The 12950-nt window shown below is 41.0% G+C and overlaps 1 protein-coding gene across 2 annotated transcripts in view; it reads right to left on the bottom strand.

Moving 5' to 3' along the window:
* Positions 1 to 235: 235 nt before the first annotated feature.
* FAM20A (FAM20A golgi associated secretory pathway pseudokinase) overlaps positions 236 to 12950 on the bottom strand; it is a 64356-nt gene continuing 51641 nt past the window's right edge. For both annotated transcript variants that reach the window (XM_044000523.1, XM_044000525.1), the window contains 7 exons: positions 11844 to 11936; positions 10421 to 10536; positions 7330 to 7510; positions 6500 to 6609; positions 3950 to 4031; positions 2530 to 2589; positions 236 to 641 (listed from right to left, as the gene is read on the bottom strand). In XM_044000523.1, the coding sequence (XP_043856458.1) occupies positions 377 to 641; positions 2530 to 2589; positions 3950 to 4031; positions 6500 to 6609; positions 7330 to 7510; positions 10421 to 10536; positions 11844 to 11936 (907 nt within the window). In that variant the 3' untranslated portion in view covers positions 236 to 376. The remainder of the gene's footprint in view (positions 642 to 2529; positions 2590 to 3949; positions 4032 to 6499; positions 6610 to 7329; positions 7511 to 10420; positions 10537 to 11843; positions 11937 to 12950) is intronic.

Here is a 12950-nt window from a genome sequence, read left to right as displayed (position 1 = left end):
TGTTGTCTTTTTATTCAAAGCCTCTTTTTTCCCCATTAATTCCTTTAACTAGGAGCCAAGTGTCAAACTCTTGAAACCATCATAAGAGAATACCAAATTTAGACTCACTTCTCCCCCTTCATGCTGTCTGTTAGCCCAAGGGACAGTATTGTGAGTTTTGTGGAGTTTCTGCTTTCTAGGGAAAATATGGTAGCAGCTTGCCATTGAAGTATTGCCTCAAAGAATGGAGTTCAAGATCAGGAGACTTTTGTAGCTATATTGGAATCAGCCAAGCTCCTGACATTTTTTTCTGAGACTGTGATGTCTCAGCATGGCCCAGCAATAGAGGCAACAGGTGAAATTGATGCTTATGCCCATCCACTTTCAACTCCAGACACTAGCTTGCCAAATCTGCTTGGACAGAGTTTGGGGCTAAAAGTTCTGATGGTTCAGTAACCACAACATTCTGCTCTCCATGAATCCTTATGCATCCTTCCACTGTCTTTAGGATGATTTGTAGCCTCCTGTCCAGGGCAAGAAGGTGGGGCTCTGTGAGGACAGGAGAGAGTTGATCTTCTTGAAGTGACTCCCTCATCACATCACTCAGCCTGTAGTCTGGATGGGCCAACAGCTGCAGGTGCAACAGTGTTTTCTTTTTTATCCTGAAATGACAAGCAATAATTGGGGACAAAAAAACAAAAGGTTTTTTTTTTTAATTTTGTTTTTAGTATCCACACTAGCTTATCAGCCTGATAAATGTTCTTAGAGACTCCCTACTTCCAAGACACATTCTGCTGAGAGCTAAGAAAAAGGAAAAGATAGAATAAATGTAAAGCTTACCTAAATTTTTAGGACCTTTGCCTAACTTTTTGGCCTTGGCCTAAAAGAACCCTCTGGTCTTTCATATTTAATGTTGCAGATAAAAATACCAGACCAGAACTTTTTAAGGTTTTTTTATGTCATGGATCTCTTTGGGCAGTCTGGTGAAGCTTATGTACCTTTTCTCAGAATAAGGTTTTTAAATGCACAGAATTTAAAAGGAAACCAATTATGTTGAAAAACAATTAACTAAACCTATTTTAAAATTCATAGATCCCCATCTTAAGAACCTCTGTACTAGACAATATGTATGTGTGTGCTACCCATTGCTATAATGTTAGCGACTACTAAATTCAAACCAAATTCAGAGTGGGCTGTGGTACCCAGTAACATTCTGCTCCAGGCATTTTCCTATGGCGTTATTTGGATGTTTTTTGGAGCGATCCCCAGTAACATTCTAAGGTGGTCTAGTACTGCCTTGGGAAGAGATAGAGAGTAGGTAAAAAGTTGGGTCCAGCTTTTGGATCTCAAGATATTGTTTTGTTATTTAAAACTGGCTCTCCCCATTTCACCAAGGCTGGAAATGAAGAGGCTACTCACAGGCTTAATCTCACCATTAATAGGCACAGGAGCTCTGACCTGCTTCATTTCCATAAGGGCTGCTTTGCTTTTTCTTAAGTAATTAGGTGCCCCACCCTTCCATTTCTTGGGCTTCTTAATAATAATACCAAACAGTGGACACTGGAAACCAAATTAACATAGCCTAGTGTAGCTTAGAACTCCCAAGCTCAACAGATCTATTAACCTCAAGTATTCCCAGTAGTTGGGATTACAGGAATGGAGAGGAACACATTTTCTCCTACATTCCTCCTCTTCACAAGGTACTGGATGGGGAGGGATCTGGGACTGTCATATATTCCTTGGTTCTTGGGCTTGCTAGAATTTCAGTTACCTGGCCCTGAGGTATGTGGGCCTAAAAACAGCTGAGTTTCCCTCTGATCCACAAACAGGAACTGCCCATCCTGATAAGATGGAGAGTAAAGAGGGTAGTGGTAGTGGTATGTGGTTGAATGAAGATTTAACTTGGCAAGAAAACCTGATCAGGGACTTTGATTACTTATTTGAAAAGACTCAATTGGAAATGAAGGAGTTTTGCTAAGTTTATGAATATATATTTTTTTTAAACTGAAGGGAGGACAATTTTATATATGTAGCTCAAAAGACAAAGTGTCATGGATGCAAAGTAGATGTTATCCAGAGTGAAACAGTGGTCAGGCAAAACCTGTCAACTTTCCTTTAATCTGACTCCAATCAGCTTTTTGAAGAATTGAATTTAAGGCAGTTGTTTAGGACTAAAAGACCTGATTTTTAAATACTGGGCAAAAAACAGTGGGCTTGTTGACAACATTAAATGTTTTCTTGATGTTCTTAAAGTAGGTGATTGAGTGCTCTAAAGAACTAACAATAGTAATAACAGCTAGATATAGTGCCTACTATGTCCCAAGCACTGTGCTAAGCACTTAAAGTGATTTTGTTGGTGATGTAAAATGTTTCTGATTAGTCACAGAAGGGAAGGGCAGGATGGGGCATGGAGTTCATTTGCTCTATTCCCTGTCCAAATCCCTAAGAAGAAATTCCGGGTTTCAGAGGCCTTCAGAAAAGACCATTCCACAAACTCTTCTGGTCACCTGTTACAGTGCTTAGCTGTTTAGAATATGAAAGAAAACTTACATGCAACACTGGGAGAGGGGTGAGAGAATGGAGATCTCATCATGGGAATGTCGCCCAAACCTAAGAGAAGATATTAGTATGTGGGTGAATTAGGATTCCCTGGGAATGTGACATTATGGTAGAAGCCTTTTCCCCCTCCCCACTCTTTCTTTTCTAGACTTTTTCTCTTTTCCTTCCTTTCTTCTGGCAGTCAAAGTTAAGTGACTTGTCCAGGTCCTGTGCCTAGCCAGTCTGAGGCTAGATTAGAACTCAGGTTCTCCTAACCCCAGGGCTGGTGCACTGTCCACTATTTTTTTTTTTTTAGTGAGGCAATTGGGGTTAAGTGACTTGCTCAGGGTCACACAGCTAGTAAGTGTTAAGTGTCTGAGGCTAGATTTGAACTCAGGTTCTCCTGAATCCAGGGCCCGTGCTCTATCTACTGCGCCACCCAGCCACCCCTGTGCACTGTTCACTATGGCACCTTTCCCTTAGCTTTTCTAAATTGACACCCTGGGTGGGGATGGGGGGAATCAGTGACCAAGTTATGTTATTTCTTGGTTCTTGCTTTTACTACTAGGAAAGATTAAAACAAGTCAGGATATCCAAATAACCATGCTGAATGAAGACTAATCTTGAACAGACACTGCACCCATTGAAATAAAAAGGCAATTCCCATTTCATTATTTATTCAAATTTTTTTAAAAAGCCAAGGAAGTGAGAAATACAGAAATCTATGAGAGTTGAACTATCCTTTAGACTTTTATAGTGAAAATAGTCATTAGAAATCTGTACCCACCTCCCACCTCTTGGGGAAATTAGACTTCACAGGTTGGAAGGACAATACTTGGTCTTTTCTCCAAAGAACTTAGAAAGAAAGAAGGGAATGAGCAAAGAGGGAATGGGAGGAGTGAAGGCCCTTTCTGAGTCTGAGCCTAGGGATAGTCAAGGCAAACTGCTACATAGAAACCAAAATTGGACTCTTAAAATATGTTGGGGGTTTTTGTTTTGTGTGTGTTTTTTTTTGTGAGGCAATTGGGGTTAAGTGACTTGCCCAGGGTCACACAGCTACTAGTATAAAGTGTCTGATGCCGGATTTGAACTCAGGTCCTCCTGACTCCAGGACTGGTGCTCTATCCACTATGCCACCTAGCTGCCCTATCTTAAAATATTCTTATAAATGGAATATTTTTAATACCAGAGAATTATGTTTACTAGAACATGGAGTTACTGTGAAGCTACAAATCCTCTAGTGAATGGTAGCCCATTGGAAGGGGGTTGGAGGAAGAGAACACAAATGCCTTCTTCTTTCTCTGGTGGGACTTATAGAATTCCCAGAACTTTTTGAGGGCATATTTTGGTGTGGAATGAGCAGAGGATTTTTTTTTTTTTTTGGTGGTGGTGGTGGAGAGGGAAGGGAACAGACACAAGATTTGTTTCTTACCCTCTGGCATTATCCAGATGAATGAGGAACCCATCATCTCCAAACTTGGTGAACATTTCATAATGGTGACGGTCCATGTTTCCTATATGGAAAGGGAAGAAATAGACCATAGACCAATAGCTCAGCTACCTGACCTCTCGTTTAGATTTCTTTTCTCTCAATGATGAAGAGGGGCAAATGGCACCCCCAAGGACTGGTTTGACCCAACCTTTGGGTATAGAACTGAATCCAGGACAATGAGATCCTGAGGTTGTTCACAAGGGCAGCAGTTGGGGCAGCCTATAGTTAGAATTGATCCAGAATATGGGCTGTTTTATGAAAGGCTTGAAGCCTTGGGGTGCCATTATAACTGACCAGGTTTTGACAATTAACAAAAATGTCCCTCCACCATACCAAGTCATTTCTTTCTATCTTCCCTGGTTTCTTCATCTAAAAGAAGACTAGGGTCTTCCTTCAGCAGACACAAAAGTCCTTGGAAAGTCAATGTCATATGGAATAAAAATGAGATAGGGGTTTGTCCCTTTTTTGGGCGGGGTAGGGTGGGCTGCCTTTCTGATTGCTTAGTTCTTGGTCCTATGAAGGTTAACAGTATGTTTATCTTCATCCTTGACCTTAGGCAAGTAAATTACCTCTCCGAGCATCATCCTTTGGAAAGTGAAGGGGTCAGGCTGGATGATGGTTATTGTCTCAGCTCCAAATCTAATAATCCTACCCACTTACATTTCCTACATTCTCCTATGACTCCAGAACTTAGTGAGGAAATGGAGATGCAACAACAGTAGGATGGGGACTTCATTTTTTTTGCTTGGCTTTGGCTCTTACTCTTCAGTTTTTAACACCTCTTGTAGATGTTGCCCTTTCTGCTTTTCAAAATAGGATTTTACCCTTTGAGGTGGGATAAGCATCATCATCCTTTTGTTGTTGTTGTTTGTTTGATTTTTATTCACACATGGGAGGCTGAATTTGGTGACATATTCAGGATGGAGTAGATCTCCATTATTGTGGGCACGTGTGAATTAATTTTTTAAAAATTTCTGTCATGCCTTTTAATTTTAGAAAATTTGCCCCAAAGATCAGAGTGCTCTGAATTCTATTTTCTTGTGACTTTACAACCTACTATTGAGTTAGGAAGTAGGGACTGAGGTTATGATCTCCATGTTACATGGAAGTATAGTGTTATGTTATGACGCTTAAATATGCTAAGTGACTTGCCAAGGTTATACTGCAAGTCAACAGCATAGCAGATCTAGGCCCTAGGACTGAGAGTTACCTACTTGAAAGGCAGGGCAGCACAGTAGAAAGGACGCTGGAGTCAGAAAACCTGGGTTTGATGCCTCATTCCTATACTAGCTGTATGAACTTGGACAAATCATTTAATCCTTTTCAGCCTTAGTTTCTTTACTTGTAAAATGGAGATGACAGTACCTGCCCTGTCTACCTCATAGGGTAATTGGAATCAGATGGGAATACTGTTTTAAGCTGTAAAGTGTTATATACACATAACATATATATATATATATATATATATATACAAATGTGTATATATGTGTGTGTATATAACATAACATCTATATATAAAGTACACATGTAAACAATATAACGTAGCCTACATATGTATACATACCCTATATAGTCATATGTGACATAACACATATATGAATATTTTATACATATACATGTACATGCATGCACAGATAAAGTTTCTATACATGTAAAAGTTGCTATTTATGTTTATATGATGTAAAGTGTTATATATGTACATATGCATGCACGCCCACATGCATGTATGTGTATATGTGTGCATATACATACATGTGTGTATAAACACTTTACAGTTTAAAAGTGCATTATAAACATTGCCCCATGTGATTCCAACAACCCTATGAGGTAGACAGAGTAGGTATTATCATCTTCACTTTATATACACACATCTCTACAGACATTTATGTAGGTGTAACGATTGGAATGACGCCACCTGCTGGATACTTACTGTAGAAGAGTTCTTGGCGGGAGGAAGTGACGCGGACTAGTGGGAGGAGGAAGGAAGAGACTGGCGCTGACTCTGGCGCTCTTTCCTGAGGACGCTGGCGGAGAAGGGAGCTAAAAATGTGCTCTCCCTTTAATAGATAGAAATCTAGGCCTTTCTCTCTCTCTTTACCAAATTCTTATTCTCCTTAATAAATGCTTAAAAGTCTAACTCTTGCTAAAGCTTATAATTTATTGGCGACCACTCATTAAATAGTTTAGACAGTTTAGCTAGAATTTTAGCCATTTTAACCCTTAACATAGGTATACACATACACATGTGTACACACATCTTTGGCTCAGATCTAGTCTAGAAACTCAGTGTCAGTAACTCTTGTATAACTCAGAATTTGAGAGAGTTGCTCTGTCACTGAGAGGTTAAATAGTTTGCCCATGCTTACTTAACTAAATACATGTCAGGGATATGACTTGAACCTGGGTCTTTCTGACTGCAGTACTAGTTCTCTATCGACTGTGCCACATGGCTTCTTTAAATGCTGTTTAAATGTAATTATTTTATGTTACCTATTAAGAAGTCAAAGATGGCCATGTCCATGATGTTGAGGAGTCGGTTGCTGCTATTATATGGATAAGTTTGCTTCACTGAGTCACAGTACAGTGGATTCACCTCCCACCTAAAGAAAAGAAAAAGGTTTTGGGGCCCAGGAACACAGAGATGGTCCCAGAGCCCCTTCTGTTTTCCCCATTTACCTGTTAGATCCACTAATCTCCCTTTGGATTTATGACATTTTCTCAGTGAAACATGCATAGCTAAAGAGTCAACTCCTAAAGATTTAGGATGATTACCTAGGGGATTATGGATAAATTTCCCGAGAATGGACCCTGGTCTAGAGCTTACAACAGAGACCCCATCAGTTAGAGAGGATGTTACAAATTTCTTTCAGCCTGTCAATGCATGGAAAGAGTAGATGGAGGAGAGTGGCACAAATTAGTGAGTACCTTGGATGATAGCTGGTGGGGGATGGTTACAAATTGGGCAGGGAGAAGAAAGACCCTATACGTACACTAAGGAATAAATACAGTTTGGCAGTTGGGAAAGACTTTGAACCAGGGCAGATGACAAGCCACTCTGATCTTGAAGCAATGTCACAGTGCCTGGTACATAGTAAATGCTAAATAAATATTCATTGATTAGTTTATTAAGGAGAGAGGGGTGATGTTGGTTCAGACCAAGTAAAGGCAAGGACAATTCTAGCCACAGACCCTACATTTGGTGGCTAAATTAGCTAACCAGGACATGGACTGCAGGACTATAATATGACAAGTATGTCAATGGTACCGATGAACTAACTCCATCCATCTGCTTCAAATTGCCAACTCCTGTGGGGACTTACTCCTCTTTTCCTGCCAGCGAGTAAGAACGGATCCATGGGCTGGGCACAGACAGTCTTGGGGCCAGGTTGAGAGATGGCAGGAATGCTGAGAGGGAGCCCTCCAGCAGGTGAGGGTTGCCACACACGGCATATTCAGTCTTGCACATATATGGACACTTAGCAAAGAAGCACACATTGCTGGCTAGATGGTGAGGCAGGAGAGAAAGCAGGAACAACAGGACGGGTTTAGTAGAACACTATGTTTGTAGCTGCAGAAAACCATGAATTCAGTCAAGTTACATGTACAGACAGTTCTTGCTTTATAGAAATTCACATTATGTACTTTATGTCAAGAATTTTGAAAGAGATCCACATTCCAAAAAACCACTTAACTTTATTGAATAGCACTGTGCTCTCTCTATTCCTTTCCCTTGACTTTGTGCTCTGTGCCCCCCCCCCCCAAAGTGAGGGCTTGACTTGAGACGTCTAGCACTGAGAAAGGAAACTTTTGCCCTACTCTGCCCATGTGCCCAGCCCCTACATGTCTCCCCCTACCATTCCTGCCACCCCCCATCCTCTGCCCCTTCCCCTGCCCAGTATGTTCCTCCTCCTGGTCTTGCTTCTCTGTTCCCTGCCCCTATGAATCCTTTAACCATGTGCCAGTCCCCTTCTTTTACAGGCTTGTGGCCCCCTTCCTCCTCCTCCATGTTTTCTGGCAAATTGATATTATGTAAATATACTTTAGTATATATTTACTCTATCTGCAGAGAGTCCACTTAAGTAAAGGGAGAACTGTAGTGAGTGCTTCCATCACCATACATATCTCCATCCTCTTATACCTTAATAGGACATGTAACCATAAATTTAGAATTGCAAAGACTTTAGAGGTCATCTAGTACAAACCCTCTATTTTTCAGATGAAGAAACTGAGGCCCAGAGAGATGAAGCAACCGACTTGCTCTAGGCCATATGGGTAGTTAAATGTTAGAGCTTGTATTTGAACCCAGGTCATCTGAGTCTAAATCAGCCCTCTTTCTACTGTTTCATGATCTTCATGAGTTTCTGTTGCCCGCCCCCCCCCCCAATTTTTTTTTTAATCATCTAGTGGTGAGCTTTTCTGCACTTCTCCAGATTGGTCTTCAGACAACAGACATAAAATTTGTCACTGAGCTGATATTTGAAATCTTTCCAGCATTGTAAGATTTGGAGGAGTCCATACTCTGCCTTTGAGAAGTTGGTCCAAGCCATGACATAATGAGGTATGATGGGAGCAAGGTTCTCCAGACTTAACTGGTTCAGGGGACCAAGGCTTGAACTTTTAACATAGTTTCCAGGGCACTTAAGGTATAAAAAGCCCAGTCTACAAGGAGTTAACCTCTTCAAACTTGATGGAATCCCTGCTGCTATATTGTTTGATATACCCTGCTGAACATATATGAGGGACCTGCATCCTTCTGAACTAATGCTACATCCTTGATAAATATCCTTTCCATGCTACTGTTAAGTACATTTCTTGTTGTTAACTATTTTTGTGTGTGTGTGAGGCAATTGGGGTTAAATGACTTGCCCAGGGTCACACAGCTAGTAAGTATTAAGTGTCTGAGGCCGGATTTGAACTCAGGTACTCCTGACTCCAGGGCTGGTGCTCTATCCACTGTGTCACCTAGCTGCCCCTTGTTGTTAACTATTATATGATCTATGAGAATCTCATTTAACTCTAATCCCAAGCCCAAGTCACTGGGCTGATCTGAATAAGGCCTGATCCAGAATACAAGACGCTGGGAGGAGGAGGAGACATTGAAAGAGGAGGGGGTAGCTAGGTGGTGCCGTGAGTAAAGGCCCTGGAGTCAAGAGGACCTGACTTCAAACTTAGCATCAGACTCTTACTAGCTGTGTGATCCTGGGCAAGTCACTTAACCCTGATTGCCAAAGAAAGAAAGAAAGAGAGATGGAGGGAAGGAGGGAGAGAGGGAAGGAGGGAGGGAGAGAGAGAGAGAGAGAGAGAGAGAGAGAGAGAGAGAGAGAGAGAGAGAGAGAGAGAGAGATGTGAAGAAAGGTTGCATGGAAGTTTAGCCAATAGAGAGCTGTCCTCATAGTATGATCTTGGTTCAGGTTTCACCTCTGACATTATGTAATCCTCAGCACTGAGAGAATAAGTGACTTTGAGATCTTTGAGAGTTCAAGGACTGTTGCCAATCAGTTGCAGATCTGCACTAGTTAAAGGGGGTTTCTCACTGGGAGCTCCCTATGACAAAGAAATCTTGGTTCTGCTTAATTTTTTTTCCCTATAGAAACACTTTTTTTTAGGGGGGGGGCATCACATTTATACAGGAGAGGAAGCAAAAATGGTATAGTTGATAGAATACCAAATTGCCTGTCAAGGAGACCTGGGTTCAGATCCAGCTTCAAAACTGACATATGCTAGCTCAGTGACTGGACAAGTTACACCTTCTGTAAGCTTGAGTTTCCACATCTGTAAAAAAAGGTGTGTGTGTGGGGGGGTTTGCACTAGATGATTTCTAACATCTCTTCCAACTTAAATCTATTATCTCATGATCTCTTTCTTAACCAAAATAGTTTTTTTTAAGGTTTCCAGAATTATGTCATTTGATCCTCACAACTTGTAATTTATTTAAACAAGAACCTAGGTGCTAATTCTAACAACAGCTTCCACTGGAGGGACACACTGACCTCAGTCTCATGCTGAACCCAGTCGTGGTGTCCTTGCTACCTTTGTTATAGTGTCTATGTGCTTACATCTACTGGCTTGATTATTGATCCCAGGATACAATTGTGCTTAAGGTGGTGGGTTCAGTACCTATTCAGGCCAGTTGATGTTACACACAGAACATACTCTTCCCTAGCCACAGATGGCACCTATCAATACCCAAATATTCAGTAGGTGAGGGACTAGGATGATTGAACCCAAACCCACCCCTTCACCACTAGCAAAATACACACTCTGAAACAGTGGGATGATAACCCCATTTTCACATTTATTCACTCTCTACTTAGTCCCTAGAAGATGGTGAGCTGCCGAGACAAAGGAAAAAAATATATATATATACACACATATATATGATAAACATAAACAAATAAAAAATATCTATACCTGGGGAGACAAAGAAAACACTTTGCAGGATTTCATTCTTGGTAACCTCCAAAATTTCCTTGGTGACATTCAACAGCCTCCCCACAGTTGGGGGGACACGACGGAAATCTAGAATCCTGAAAAGGAGTGGGCAATGCCCACATTAGTTCTAATCCCTGTGTCCTCTCAACAAGTCTATTCCCCTTCCCCAACATTTCTTATGGCCATTTTTTTCCCTCCTGCAACAGTTTTTAAGAGTCCTAGATTTGAACGCTACACCTGATATTTACTAGCAGTATGCTAATGGACAAGTCACTTAGACTCTATGAGTCTCAATTTTTTTCGCATAAAATGGAGATAATAATTCCTAATCCCTTCCTCACCGGGTGATTGTGAGGATAAAATGAGATCATGTATGTAAGCACTATTAAAAAAAAGTCATTGTTGTTGTTCTTGTAGTTATTGTTTTCATTAGCACTGATCTATGAATTTGTTGGTATATGGAACTCCAGATCAAAAGACTCTTCCTACATTATTCTTGTTACTATGACCATTATTACTACTCCTTGAGTACAGCAACTATGGCTATCTATCTTTGTATCCCCAGTGCCTAGAACAATAGCTGTCCAGAATTATAAATAGGCTTAACCAGGAGACACTGGTGAATGAGTAACTGTGGGGTAGAGCTGATGGTGTCCTCCATGGATTTTCCAGTTTTAAGTGAGGAAATGGTCCTATTTCATCACATCCCTTTGACCATACCAGTCACCATCCTGGCTGAGCTTTTGAGAACTATTTCTTCATCTCCCAAAGGAGCTAGGAAACTTGGGAAAGTATTTTCAGTTTACTGTAGTCAATTTCTCAAAATCCTTAAGAGCTTAGGGCAGAAATCATTCTGTTCAATTCAAAGATAGAAGAACTGTGGCCCAGAGAAGTTAAATTTGGGAAAAAACCCACCAATGATCGCTAATAATAATTAAATACTTATATAGTACCTTGAATTTTGCAAAGTACTTTATATACATTAAATTATTTGGTCCTCATAAGCCTGTGAAATGGATGCTATTATTATCCCCAGATAATTAGGCTAAGGAAACTGAAGTTCAGGAAGGGTAACTTGCTTAGAATCACAGAACTGTTTAGGCATATAAGGTTGGGTTCGAACCCAACGCTTCCTGATCCTAATTTGAGCACTTTATCTACTACTGCACACTAGCTCTGGAAGCAAGTTAATAGTAGGATAAGGGTTCCCAAACACCAACTATGGTACAATATGCTTGTCTACAAGTGGTAAGATGGGGAGTACACATGGTAGGAACCCAAAGGAAATAGATCAATAGGAAGAAATGTCGGTGGTCACATTGAGCCAGGATCCACTCCCAGAAATGTTATACCCCAGCCTTCCTCTCACCACCATCTACTTGGTCTTTAGGCTGATACCCACCGGTCTAGATGGAAAGCTGCAATCTCAGCATTGTGCCTCTGAAAGTCAATGAAGTAAAAGTAGTCTTCAGGTGTCTCTTCCTCCCGTTGCTGTCTGGAAGGAAGCAAGGAGTCATGACCTGGGCATCCATACCAGCTACTTCATTCCCTCTTTAAGCCACAGAAGAATGGTATGGCCAAGGTTTAAAAAGAACAATAACAACAACAACAAACTTCTTTCTTGGTATGGATGGTAGTGCAGAAAATCTCTCTGGTTTCTGGACCCAGCTTTTATCTTTCCAACCATTCTACCTCCTCATACTCCCCCATCCCCCATATCTGAAATCATCTTTATTATAAACTTCTAGCTTCACTGGGGAGTTGGTGCCTATGACATCAGAGGTGGAAGGCCAATCCAAGGCACTTGAGCTAGAACCTGCCCCTCCTTATAAAATCCTTAGCCTTGGTCTGCATCTGTGGCCTTCCCTGATGCTTGGAATGACAATGAGATCCAGAAGCTCCTACCCTTCAGATTGGGAGGAGGGACAAGAGTTTAGTGTAAACATACAGCAAATCTCGGGGATTCCTCACTGTACCATCATGGACTCTGTCTTCCTTCTGCCATGGTCTAATGACCCCAAAAAGGTGTCAAGTAAAGGGCAACTGATTTTAGCCTTGAGTTTCTCATCTATTTTTTCTGGAAAGCCCTAACTCCCTAAAACCACTGCATCACTTGGGATAATATATTGCAGTAATGATAGGTGTGTCCTCATAACACAGTCAAGATACAGGAATACTGGAATATCAGAGCTGGAAATTACCTCAGCAATCATTACTCCCCTTATTACCCCCACTTTCATTTTACAGATGGGAAACTGAGCCACAAAGAGAGATTCAGGTACTTTAATCTGACATTTAATAGAACCCTCCACAATCTGGGGCTTTACTACCTTTCTGATTTTATCTTGTATTACTCCTAGCACATTCTCTATGCTTCAGCCAAACTGGACTATTTGTTGTCCCTTTTATATATAGCCTAAACTTTCAGCCACTGTGTTTTTGCTTACTCCCTTTCCTGTGCAAGGAATGACCTCACACTCTCCTTTTCCTGTTGAATTCTATCTAGCAT

This window comes from Dromiciops gliroides, chromosome 4, assembly GCF_019393635.1.
Source record: "Dromiciops gliroides isolate mDroGli1 chromosome 4, mDroGli1.pri, whole genome shotgun sequence".
Classification (NCBI taxonomy): Eukaryota; Metazoa; Chordata; class Mammalia; order Microbiotheria; family Microbiotheriidae; genus Dromiciops; species Dromiciops gliroides.
The sequence above is the reverse complement of the archived record's forward strand: the minus strand, read 5'-3'. Positions and strand labels throughout refer to the sequence as shown.